This window comes from Pteronotus mesoamericanus, unplaced genomic scaffold (genome assembly GCF_021234165.1).
Source record: "Pteronotus mesoamericanus isolate MK-2021 breed Mesoamerican mustached bat unplaced genomic scaffold, CSHL_Meso_final contig_20, whole genome shotgun sequence".
Taxonomy (NCBI): domain Eukaryota; kingdom Metazoa; phylum Chordata; class Mammalia; order Chiroptera; family Mormoopidae; genus Pteronotus; species Pteronotus mesoamericanus.
In genome coordinates this window covers 33,182,656-33,195,063 of record NW_026555085.1, presented here as the reverse complement: position 1 = coordinate 33,195,063, position 12,408 = coordinate 33,182,656, and the positions used below count along the sequence as shown (strand labels likewise).

Here is a 12,408-nt window from a genome sequence, read left to right as displayed (position 1 = left end):
ACCTAAATATGCGCTCTTTGCTGTACTGTACTGGGATATTATCGAGATCTTGCCCCCTCCCTACATGCTTCTGGTGCTAATAAGTATATGCCTATTTATCCAGTTCTTACAGCAATATTCACCTATCTGCATTTTCTCTTCTCCACAGGGGTGATTATCAAAAATAAAACAATTCCTAAAATCTCCTCTTTGGAAGGGTGGCAATAATTCATAATAGTTCACCAAACACACTCTTCTGAGCAGAAGCAGTACATTTTTTTTAATCAGGTTTTAAGCCGTATCTGAAAAACATAAACTACAGAATTTGGGCACTGGTGCTAGAGTATGCCTTCTCTTTACCCTTCTCCCTAGAAAGAAGGGTGTGCACACAAGTACACAAACATCCTCCTGGTCTTATGAATTCATAACTCACAAGACACTGGTGGTTTTCCAGGGCCACTGCTGGTAAGTCAGGCATTCTTTTAGGGCATTCCCAAACTCGTTTTATTTTACAGCATAGGGACTTTGAGAAATAGAAATCTTCCTTTAGGAATTTTCTGTTTTAAGGTAAGTAGGGTCCTTTCTACTGTACTGTATCCTTTAGTTTCTGTCCAGAAAAATCTTTTTGAAAGAAAAAAATTTAGACAAAAAAAGGATAATGGAGTTATCTCTTTCATTATATGAAATTGGAGCATACATTACTAGATAATTAAGTAGGTCATATACTGACACCTACATATTATTAACATTGTCAGCCCATCTTAATTTGGTCAATGTGATGTTTTATTTCCTGAAATACAAGCATGAATGAAAAACTTTAGAACTTTCCCAAAACTGCATATTCCTTGAACTTGTCCATTAAGAAAACACCGGGGGGACCCTTATCGACTCCTTTACTTTGAGGCATACCTCGAAGATATTGCTGGTCCTGCTCCAGACCACCTCAATAAAGTGAATATTGCAATAAATCAAGTCACACTAATTTTTTGGTTTCGGAGTGTAAAAGCTGTTACTGTACTGTAGTCTCCTAAGTGTGTAATAGCATTGTGTATAAAAAACAATTTATATATCTTAATTTAAAAATACTTTACTGATAACAATCACCTGAGCTTTCATCAAGTCAATCTTTTTGCTGGTGGAGTGTTGGGAACCATCCTGCCTGGTTTCAGGGACTGCAGCCTCATGGACAGGCACGAAGGCCTGAAGGCTGGAGCTGAGCAAGGAGGCCTTGGGAAAATAGGCCACTGAGGAGACAACGCCTGTCCCTCTGGCAGAGGAGTAGCCCCCTGCCTCCCTCACATCACCCTGCTTGGCTCTGGAGGACGGCTGGTTAGTCAATGATGGGTAAGACTCCTCAATGGCAAGAGCAACCTAAGACAGGCACAGTCGCATAGGGGCCATCAGGGAAGGACTTGGGGGACATGGCGAAGGGGCAAAAGTCCCTCACCTCTCGGCTCTGTCATGCCTGGAGACCTCATTCTATCTGAAAGAAGTCTCCTTATCTCTTAGCTGCTCTGCCCTGCCGCCCTGGCTCAGGCTTGAAACAATACTAAAGGCAGGTACAGCCCTAAACTGGATCAGGGCATTCCCAGGGACAATCAGGCCTGGAAAAGGAATACATTAAACCCTATGAAACTTACTTTGCTAAGAATGCCCTCGAGTTAATGAGTACTGATGTTTGGGGTCGAGCAGAGAATGTGATCCCAGGTTTCAAGGCTAAATGGGCGCCACCCTGTCCACCAGACCCTGACCTGAGGCAAATTTCTGTGTTCCTTCAATCATAGCCTTTTGACATTGATTGATGAGCTTTGTATGCATGCTGTACACCCCTGCATATAACATTCTCAATAAAAGCCACTTCAAGAGAAGGGCTCAGGGCCTTCTCCACTAGAGGGAATTGCCACCCCCCTTTCCTGGCAGACCGAGAAGTGTCTGGAACAACTGACTTAGTTCCTCATCGATGGAGACCCAGGGGGACTCTGCGGGAACAGGGTACCCCTCATCAGTGGAGGATCTGGCCTTGGTATTGATGGCTGTTAACTGATCAGAGTGGTGGTTGTGGTAATTTCCTAAAATAGGACAAAAATGAAGTTTGTCACAATTGACTCTTCCTTTCAAAAATGATTTCTTTGTAGCATGTGATGTTTGAAAGCACTTTACCCACAGAGCTTCTTTCAAAATTGGAGTCAGGGCAGGGGCAGAGCATCAATCACAAAGAACAACTGTTCAGGACAAGCTAAATTGGCACTCAAGGGAAAGGCTCCTGGCTTCAAGTTCAAGATGATGAGGAAGATTCAGAGCTTACCTCCTCTACTGACACCAAAACTGTACTACATATAGAACAACCATCTCTGAGAAAAACCTGAAAACTAGCAGAACAGATTTTCTACAGTTACAGATATAAAGTAAAAGCCATACTAAAATGGGTAGGAGTGGTAGAGTCTAAGTCTAGTCAGGACTTACCCTACACTCCCCACTCCTCATGTGGTGGAGGGATATTACAACTGCAGACAGAGGTCGTCCCTGAAGAGCGAAGGGTCCGAGCCCTAGCCTGCAGGACCTGAACCAGATAGTACAGCCCCCACAACATCCGGTTTTGAAAACCAGCAAGGCTTACATCTGACAGAGCCAAAGAGCGGGAAGAAACCCAGACTGTGCTCTTTCTGCATCCTGGCACAGAGGCAGCAGTTTGAAAAGCATCTAACTCACACATGAAGATAATACACTGACATGAAGATGATACACTAGGGTATGTGCTGGAGGGGCAGGGATCTGTGGGATCTTTCTCCTAAGCCAGAGTCCTAAGCCATTTCCCCCCCTTTCCTTAACCTAGCTAGCCTGACACTGGGATATGTCATATCTGACACTCTCCGTTAACTTTGTTAACACTGTTCACCCCACCCTGGTGTTTTCCTGAGGACCCACCCAGGGTTGCACAGAACTTTTCCTTTGCATTCATAACTTGGCTAACTGGTGCAAGAGGACTAGCTTTTGGCCTGTCTTGGCTTTTGACATGCCTTCCTCACTAAGCTTAATCATTTCTAGCTTTTGATTTAAAGTGAGAGACATATGACTCTTCCTTTTGCTTGAACACTTAGAGGCCAATGTAGTTATTAATTGGTCTAATTTCAATACTGTCGTGTCTCAGGGAATAGGGAGGCCCCAGAAGAGAGTAAAAGATGGGGGTGGCCTATAGGTGGAGCAGTCAGAACATATAACATTTATGGATTAAGTTTGCCATCTTATATGGGCATGGTTTGTGGAGGCCCAAAACAATTACAATAATATCAAAGATCACTGATCTCAGATCACCATAACAAATATAATGAAAAATTTAAAATATTGCCAGAATTCCCAAAATGTGACAGAGAAATGAAATGAGTAAATGCTGTTAGAAAAATGGTGCCAATAGACTTCCTCGATACAAGGTTGCTACAAACTTTCACTTTGTTGAAAGAAAAGAAAAGAAAGAAAAGAGAAAAGAAAAGGAGTATCTGAGAAGCACAATAAAAAGAGGATGCCTGTATACAGTTCAATATTTAAAATATACATGATATGTTCAGATATGTTAAGGCAGAAATTACCCTAGATTAAAATGAGTAAGCATAAGAAGAGACAATTTTATTTAAGCAGTGAATACACCCTGAGCTAGCTTTTCATACCAAGATCATACCTGATTCTTTGCGAAGATGCCTTCCAGAGCACTGAGAGGATATGATCCTCTCTGGAACCTTCCTTGGTCCACCCAGTCACACATTTCCCTCTGAACCTGACAGGAAGAATGCTGGCCAACGCGTCCTGACAGGGCCAGGCTGCTTTGCAGCACGCCTACAGGGCACGGCTGGCAACACGACAGAAACCCCACAGGAGGGCTTTCCACCTTTGGTGAAAGACTGACTGAACCCTGTAAGGTCACGTTTAACACCAGCAATTTATTATTATTCTTTAAGACTTACACTTAGAGCCTATGCTCACCCTTTAAGATATTATTCTCAGACAGGGTATTCTACTAAAAAAAACCAAAAACTGCTTAATTAAAGAATCATTAGTCTGGAGGATAATCCTAACCAACTGTTAAGCAGTCTTGTCAGTTTTTAAACATGTAAAAACTAAGTAATAACCAACAAAGAATGAACTAGCCTAACAGAGTAATTCCCAGTCCTAGAATAATTATACAGGGAGAAGACATGGAAAGCACCACCCCTACAGGCCCTAGAAGCCTTCACTTCTCTTCTGACTTAAAAGGTACATATTCAAGTCAAGACGGGTCTTGATTTGAGTCTAGAGCATTCAGGGAGTGTTCCGTTTGTCCCTTAATCAAGAGGGGTCCCGAGATCTTAGGTTATATCCAAGGCTAGAGGGTAGGTAATAATCAAGTATTGGACCCCATTTCTGGTATTAGAGTAAAGCACTGAATACACAGTTGTTTCTGCAAGCTTTAAACAGAAATCAATACCTAAATATGAAGTAGTTCTTGCAGGTATAATCAGGAACATAAAGCAGAAGTCAGCAAACTACAGCCCACTTCCTATTTTCAAAGTTTACTGGAATATAGCCATAATCATTTATTTATGTATTTGTTTATGTCTACTTGCACGCAATAGTGGGAGAACTGAATAATTACAACAGAGACCATGTGGTCTGCAAAGCCAAAATATCTGGTTCTTTTCAGAAAAACAATGCTGATCCTTGCTAAAAGTAATTAGAGAGCATTTATGTTTTTTCTTGGGATGGGGAATATATCAGGAAAGGTGAGACAAAGAAAGTAGTTTAGCTTGAGTTACCAGGTTGAAAAAAAGAACATGGTCTCACCAAAGACCCATTTAAAGGGAAGGTCAAATTATAGCTATGTACCTTTTAACAAAGGAAAAAGTGTTAGGTGATTTAATTATTGCACAAACATCATAGAGTGTATTTACACAAACCTAGGTGGTACAGCTTACTACTGTAATTGCATGCGCTACACTTTTATATGACTGGTAATGCAGTAGGTTTGTTTATACCACAGACACATGAGCGATGCATCATGCTGAGATGTGACCAAGGCTACAAAGTCAATAGGCAATAGGAATTTTTCAGCTCCATTATAATCTTATGGGACCCTGGTGTATATGGTCCATCGTCAATCAAAAGGTCAATATGCAGTACATGACTATACTAAAAAATGATCTTAACTATTACCCTATTATGAGACTATTCAAAGTGAACTAACTATGCAGGGGTATTCTCTGTATTTTCTGAAAATGTTTTAAGTTAATGCCTATTCTGGTCTCATTCATATGGGAATATGCTGTCATTTTTTTTGCATGAGCATAAACCATACTGCTCCCTACTCCCCACCATGTTTCCATTTCCAGGGGAAAACCAGAGTCCCATTAGGGGAGAGTGGCGTGCGTAAGGCCAGAAAAGCAGTCTGGTGCCCAAGGCGGATACCAATAATCAATCCCCATTTAGGAGCACAGTATGTTTGGAGCTGAAAGGGACTTTTGGTCTTCTGTGGTCTCTTAGGCTTTCAGGAACTTACCAAATCTCATGTTTAACAATGCTTTTGAAAATATTTTTAAAAGAATTTAGGATGTTGATAACCAGCATGAGTGAAGAGCTGTATATGCTTGGGTAAGACACTCCCAGTCTCCTGTGGCTAAAATTCCATCAGCAGGATATCCCTCTTTGTGATGCCATCTGACACCCTTCCTACCTTTGGAACTCCTCGCATATGATCTAAAACTGTCAGTCACCAGGCAAATCCTCTATCTATGCTTAACCTCTTCTTCAAACATTCCCTTCACCTTCACACCCTAAGTGAACATAGGTTCTCCCCTGAAGACAACGTTTCCTGAAGTTCTCCCATTGTTGAAGAGAGAACTGTCTCAGAGAAACACAGAACCTGAGTAAAAGAACGAAATGTCAACTGATGCAAGCAAGCCACCGAGACTTTGGAGTTGTCTATTGCTATGCAGAATGGGCAGCGAGAGCTTACTATCACAGAAACTGATGCCAGAAGAGGAGGGTGGGTGAGCTGCCAACAACAAACCCTGAGGTGCTACTGACTTTGAGATTAAGAAGGCAAGGAAACACTTACTCCTATAAGAAAGGTAGAAAACATACCAAATGAAGTTCTAGCAGAGGGGCCCAAGTTGAGCCCCCACAGACCTAAGAATAAGATAAATGCTTATTGATATAAATTGAGCTCTGCGGGATTATTTGCTATGCAACATTATTCTAGTAACAGCTGAGTATCCAAGGCCAGTAACAATCCATTTGTCTACTAGATCTCATCCCCCTCTTTGCTATTCAAGACATTGCTACAGCAGTTTTCCTTGTCCTATGTGGCGTGGACATGCCACATAGGACAATAAAACATCATCAGATTTGCCTGTTCTACAAGGTTTATTCCCAAAGGTAAATATCCTATAATTTCATTTGGTCAGCAAATCCTATTGGCACTATCTTCAAAATATATCTAAAACTTGATTACTCCTTATAACCCCCAATGCCAGTGCCTACTCTAAGCCATCCTCATCCCTCACCTGTACTCTTGCAGCAGTTTTCTTACCGGCCTCCCTGCTGCAATACTTAAAAACGAAAGTCAGATTATGTACTTCTTTGCTCAGACACCTCCAATGTCTGCTACTGCAGAGCCTTTCCCCACCTGCTGTTCTTTTTACTGAGAATGTTCTCGTACCACATATCCAGATAGCCACAACTTCTCCAGGCCTTTGCTCCAATGATATCTCCGTGGACACTCCTATCCCTTACCCTATTTAAAATTAGTATAGATAAAATTTCTTTTATCTATAGCACTACTATATATGATCTATGACATATTTTACTGAACTGTTTATTCACTGTCTCCTCAGATAGAATGAAAACTCCAATAGCTCAGGTATTTTTATCTGCTTTCTTTCACAGCTATCTCCCTAGTTCCTACAATGGTGCCCGGACACATAAAAGACACTTGACGAATATTTGTTGAATCAGTGAATTGGTCTGTAGGAAAAGTCAGGTCTGCTTTATATCTTATACTTCTAAGTTATGAACTAATAAACCAGGCACCCAGACTGGAAAGAAAATGCTGCAATGAAGATAGAGACGCAGAGAGTTTCAGTAAGATTTGTTTCTTTCTTCTGTAGTAAGTCTTTTTTCTTTCCTCTCATTAATAGCAAAGGAAATCAAATACAGAAATTATGAGGACTAGAATTTAACATAATTATATTTAGAGCCCTGATCTGAAGCTCTATTTTCAAAATTACAGTTTTTAAATATTTCTAATATACTACTTTGTTTTACCACCACAGGAGATTTTTAACCCAAGAATGTATATTTGCATGTTATGCCAGCTTCCTAAGAAATGAATAAAACATTCAAATGTAATTCTTCAAACAGAAACCAATTTACTCACTAAGAACTAAGATCAAAAAAAGCAGTGTACAAAGTTCAACTCTCCCCTTCTGCTCTCTTCCATTCTTTTCCTTTATTTGTTAATCTTTCTCTAACTAAAATTTTTTTAAATTAATTACTGCTCAAAGGCTCAGACATTACTAAAAATAACCATTTATCAAGCTATTTTAGAAGAAAGAGAAGAAAAATGTAGAAAGAACTGACAATATTGGTAGATAAGCACAGTATAAGAAATTCTTGAATGAAAGCCTGTTTACTCGCCAGGCAGACAACACACACCTATCAGTCATGAGAACAAATATGACGTTAAATTAAAATGAGCTTTATTGTCATCAGGTACACGAAATGAATCCAGCTAGTAGATATAACTATAAAGCATGTTGCTTCAGTTAACCAAAATTAAATTTTCTTTAAACCAGCATATTTTACAATAAGGCTACTCCAGAATTACTTTGCTAAGAGACCCCCTCCCCCACCCTCACCATCACACGTACACAGACAAAATTAGACAGACAGGGAGAGATGGAGAAAAGAGAATGAATCTCCTCTTTAAACGTTGAAATGTTACAGTCTACCAAGCCTTTGAAGATTACTTTGATATCTTTTCTTTCCCCAAGGAACTCATTACTTGCCTTTAATGAAGACAGTGCTGACAGAGACTAGCTCCCTTATTAAAGACTTCCTTTTTTTGCAGTAACTTAGCAAAGTAATCATGCCACTTTCAAATTCAGTTAACAGGTATCTTTTAGCATGCTGACAAAAACGCCATTACATTAATTTGAAATAAAGGTTTCAATTGTTTTGTAACTCTAATGGTGACTTACATTTTTTATTACTTACCAAGTCCTAAAAGATCAACAGTGGGCTCTGCGGCTTTTTTAGGGCTGGTGCTTTTTTTAGGCTCTAATTGCTGATCTTCTTTCTTCTGCAGCTTTAAAGTAAATGATCAGATTTATTAATTTTTCTTAAATAAACCAATCAAGCCTCTAAAGCTCCAATTATACATAATTTTGATGAAGTCAGTATAATGAAGCCTTCAACATTTACTGTTGTATAAAAAAACAAATAAACATGATTGCTGAGCTCACAGTGACAAACCTTACATATTAGGACCTCAAACAGTGAATATATAAATTTAATCTTAATACAATTGTTCTTCACCATTGAATTCATTTATGTGAAATCACACTTTAAGAACTATATTTGATATTACTTGCTAGCCACCGTTCATGTGCACCTGTTAGCAGAGGTAGGGCAGGCCTTGGCCTTGAGGTTTTTATGAGCGCAGTTTACTCCCCTCACCCACATGCTGACACGTAAGACATCACCGCACCAAGAAAGGCCTACTGAAATATTATTTGATAATGTCTTCCCCGAGTCTACACTATCAGTTACATTTTAAATAAAATATTCTTCTAGTTTTCAGGAGCCCAAGTCACAGCTACACATTCCAAACCATCTTTCTCTTTCTCATTCATACCAAAAGTGCTGTATAAAAGAGGATTTTTAAAAAAGCCATATCTGCCTTGACCAGTGTGACTCAGTTGGTTGGGCACTGTCCCCCAGAAGGCTAAAGGTCACTGGTTCAGTTCCCAGTCAAGGCACATGCCTAGGTTGCAAGTTTGGTCCCTGGTCGGGGCATGCATGAGAGGCAGCCCGATCAGCGTTTCTCTCTCACGTTGATGTTTCTCTCCCTATCCACTCCCCTTCTAAAAATAAAATAAAATTTTAAAATGTTAAGAAAAACATATTTATGGGTTTTGCAATTCAAAAGCTTACCTTGCTATAACCAAGAAAATGAAACATTCATTCTCTCCTTACTCAAACCATTGCTTCAAGATCACTTATTCTATAATCACTTAAAGAATTATAGTTGAGTTCATTTTTTAAGCTATACAGATATATAATTTCTAAGAAAATATATCTACCCTTATTTGTTTTTAATCACTACTGTCTCCCTCAGAACTTTTAAACCAATTACCCTACGATCACAGATATCATTTATTAACCTTCTGAAATACAAAATTATCAGCCTATAACTATCATAGTCCATTTCACATTAACTTTTCAACCTCCAGTATAAAATTTACCTTGCTTAGCTAAATAGTTTTAAAGAAAGCATAGTTTATAGAAATAAGGTAATTCTTTTCAAATTAACACTAAAGCTGCTAAACCTTCCTTTCCCCTTACACTTTTTAAAAAACTGGACTACCTGTGTTACTATAAATACTCAAAGCTGGAAGAGAATCTGAGGATTAAGTGGCCATGAGCAGCAAACTTCAAAGAACTCCTGGGCAGGACCCTAACAGCATCCTGGGGCAGGTCTTCATTTGCCACACCCCTGCCTTTAATACTCTGGAAATTAAGATTTAAGTGTCTTATGTTTAGAGGCAACTTAAAAATCTAATCAATGATTTAATTTAATATTAAAAAGGCTGAAGCTAAAAATAAATTTAGATATACCTGCTAAGCTTCATTCATTCTGCATATTAACTGAGGTTCAGATATTATATGCCAATTAAGGATAGAATAACTAAAACTTACTTTCTGTCCCTCAATTTAGACTTCCTTTTCTGGTATAATGTTTTACTGAATGTTCTCCACGGAAAGAAGCATGGAACAGAAACCAAGCTGGTGAGGAATTCCTTCCTATTCGCTTTCTCTAGTCTAAGAATCTGGAATCATTTAGGTTAAATGATTTCTTCTTAAAAACTCAAATTCTGGTTTGAGTCTTTTCCCCACTAAAATGGAACTACCTACTTAAATACTGTGGAGTATGAAATTACCCCTTCATTGTCTGAAAAAAATAAAAAATAAAAAAAAAGAACGAAGTCAGGTCCTCTATTAATCCTAACTCCTACCCCTCAGAACTACTGCAAACAATTTAGAAAATATCTTTCCTTCCAGATAAATAACCATGTATCTATATGTTTTAAGAGTTTCTCTTCTTCCTTAGATTTCAACTGTGTCATAATTTAAAGAGGTGTTTATCAACCATTTCCACAGGAAATGATGTAATAAAGAACGCATACATAGTAGTGCAGGGTAAAAAGAAATTTGAAGGTAAGAAAAAGGAAGAGGCTAAACAGAGGTTATCAAACTACAGGTGTGCTGTGTCCAACAGTGGGTTTTGAAATCTATTTTATAGGTAACAACTAGAATTTAATTTTGGCATTAAACAAGTGAAATGGAACACAAATTAGAATGCACTGCACAAAGTATTCGTGAATTGTTTTGCATATTTGTCATTGAACCATATGACAAATATTGGACCATTTGGATTGGACCATAATGTAAAACATAGTTCTTACCAAAGCATGGGTTAAGCATGACAAATATTGGACCATTTGGATTGGACCATAATGTAAAACATAGTTCTTACCAAAGCATGGGTTAAGAAACACTGTCCCAAAAGACAGTCTGCTCCTTTGCTCCTACAATGGCTCAACTTATGTGTATGAGGAATATCTATGCCCTAAACCTTACCAACTACTCCAAAGAGAGTTGACTATTCTAGATGGATTTCATCAATTTAGGCATGAATTACATATAGTTGGCATCTCATAGGTTGTCTCATAAACCAGAAAAAAAAACCAAAAAATTTGCTCACTTTAAAAACTGTCTTGTATCCCTTCATTCTCAAATCTTGTTACGGCAGTACTGTGAACACACCAATGTGTGGAAAGAGATAACTTTAGAGGTCACTCTTCTGTATCTACAGAGCAGTGCAAGTGCTACCTTCTCGTATTAGTGAGAGCTACAAAGACTGAATTCAGAAAATATTCTTCTTTGCTCATACATGTAAACATAAAAATTGACCTATTTTTTATTTTGAAACATTGAGAGAAAACTCAAGGACAGATACACCAAAGCATCAAACCATGTAAATGAAAAATCTTCCTGAAATTCTAATCAGAATGACACTTAATATTTTAGCGCTAAATATCCACAAAAGATATTAATTTTCTATACTATTTCTTTGAGTGACTTTATAGTAACAAGTGAAAGTTCTCATTCACACAATTATTTTTACAGATCTCTTTGTAAAATTAGAAGAATTAAGTATTTGTTTTTCTAGTGATGGATGAGTACACCTAAAAATGTAGACTTGGGGATTATGAGTTTTCAAAAAACCTCTAAAACAATCCTCTAAATTATTCAATCTTCTAAAAGAAAAAGATAAACTAAAAATATCTAGGTATTATATTTTATTCCATTATATAATATGTGCATATAAGCCCAATATTGACACCAATAAATTCAGAGACAGAGCCTATTTCAGTCATTAAACCATGTCCACTGCTGCATTTGCTCAGCCCTGCCATATTCTAAAAGCTGACAAGATTCAGTTTGTGATTGCGAAGGAAGATTATGGTCGGCCTCAAGTGTTGGTCTACAAAGAGACAGTCAAACTAATAGATCTTCTTTCTTTACGACATTGCATAATCCAGCAATTCAAAAACATTTAGAATGATCAAAATCAAACCTTAAGAAATAAGATAGGAAACTGGGAATAGTTTTCTCCTTATCCCTTATTAACAATCCCTGTAGCAACAAGGCAATGTCACAGCCTTTAAATAGCCTCCATTTATCAAGAAGGAAGGAGAAGCACTCTATAATTACCTTGAAAACTCTCTCTCATGGCCACCTAAAGTCTACTTATTTTCTACAGCAAAACCTATTTGTTGCTCACTTTATTTATTTATTTATTGAATTTATATATATCTCCAGATTAAGGTCAGAGAAGTATAGGTAGATTCTCCAAATGAGTTGCAGTTAAGCAAACAGGTGTAATAGATTAGAAGAGCTTGTCAGGAAGGCATAAAGTGGAAAAAATCTCTTCCTGGCTGGTGTGGCTCAGTTGGTTGTAGCATCATCCCGTAGACCTAGACTGAAAAGTCAAGCATTTGATTCCCAGTCAGGACACATAACCAGGTTGCGTGTTCAATCACCAGTTGGGGTGTGTACAAGAAGGCAACCAATACATGTTTCTCATCTCTCTCTCTGAAAACAATGAAAAAATGTCCT

At 38.2% G+C, this 12,408-nt stretch overlaps 1 protein-coding gene across 5 annotated transcripts in view; it reads right to left on the bottom strand.

Moving 5' to 3' along the window:
- SMAP1 (small ArfGAP 1) overlaps positions 1 to 12,408 on the bottom strand; it is a 155,300-nt gene that overhangs the window by 18,212 nt on the left and 124,680 nt on the right. For all 5 annotated transcript variants that reach the window (XM_054569563.1, XM_054569564.1, XM_054569565.1 and 2 more), the window contains one exon: positions 8,221 to 8,311. In XM_054569563.1, the coding sequence (XP_054425538.1) occupies positions 8,221 to 8,311 (91 nt within the window). The remainder of the gene's footprint in view (positions 1 to 8,220; positions 8,312 to 12,408) is intronic.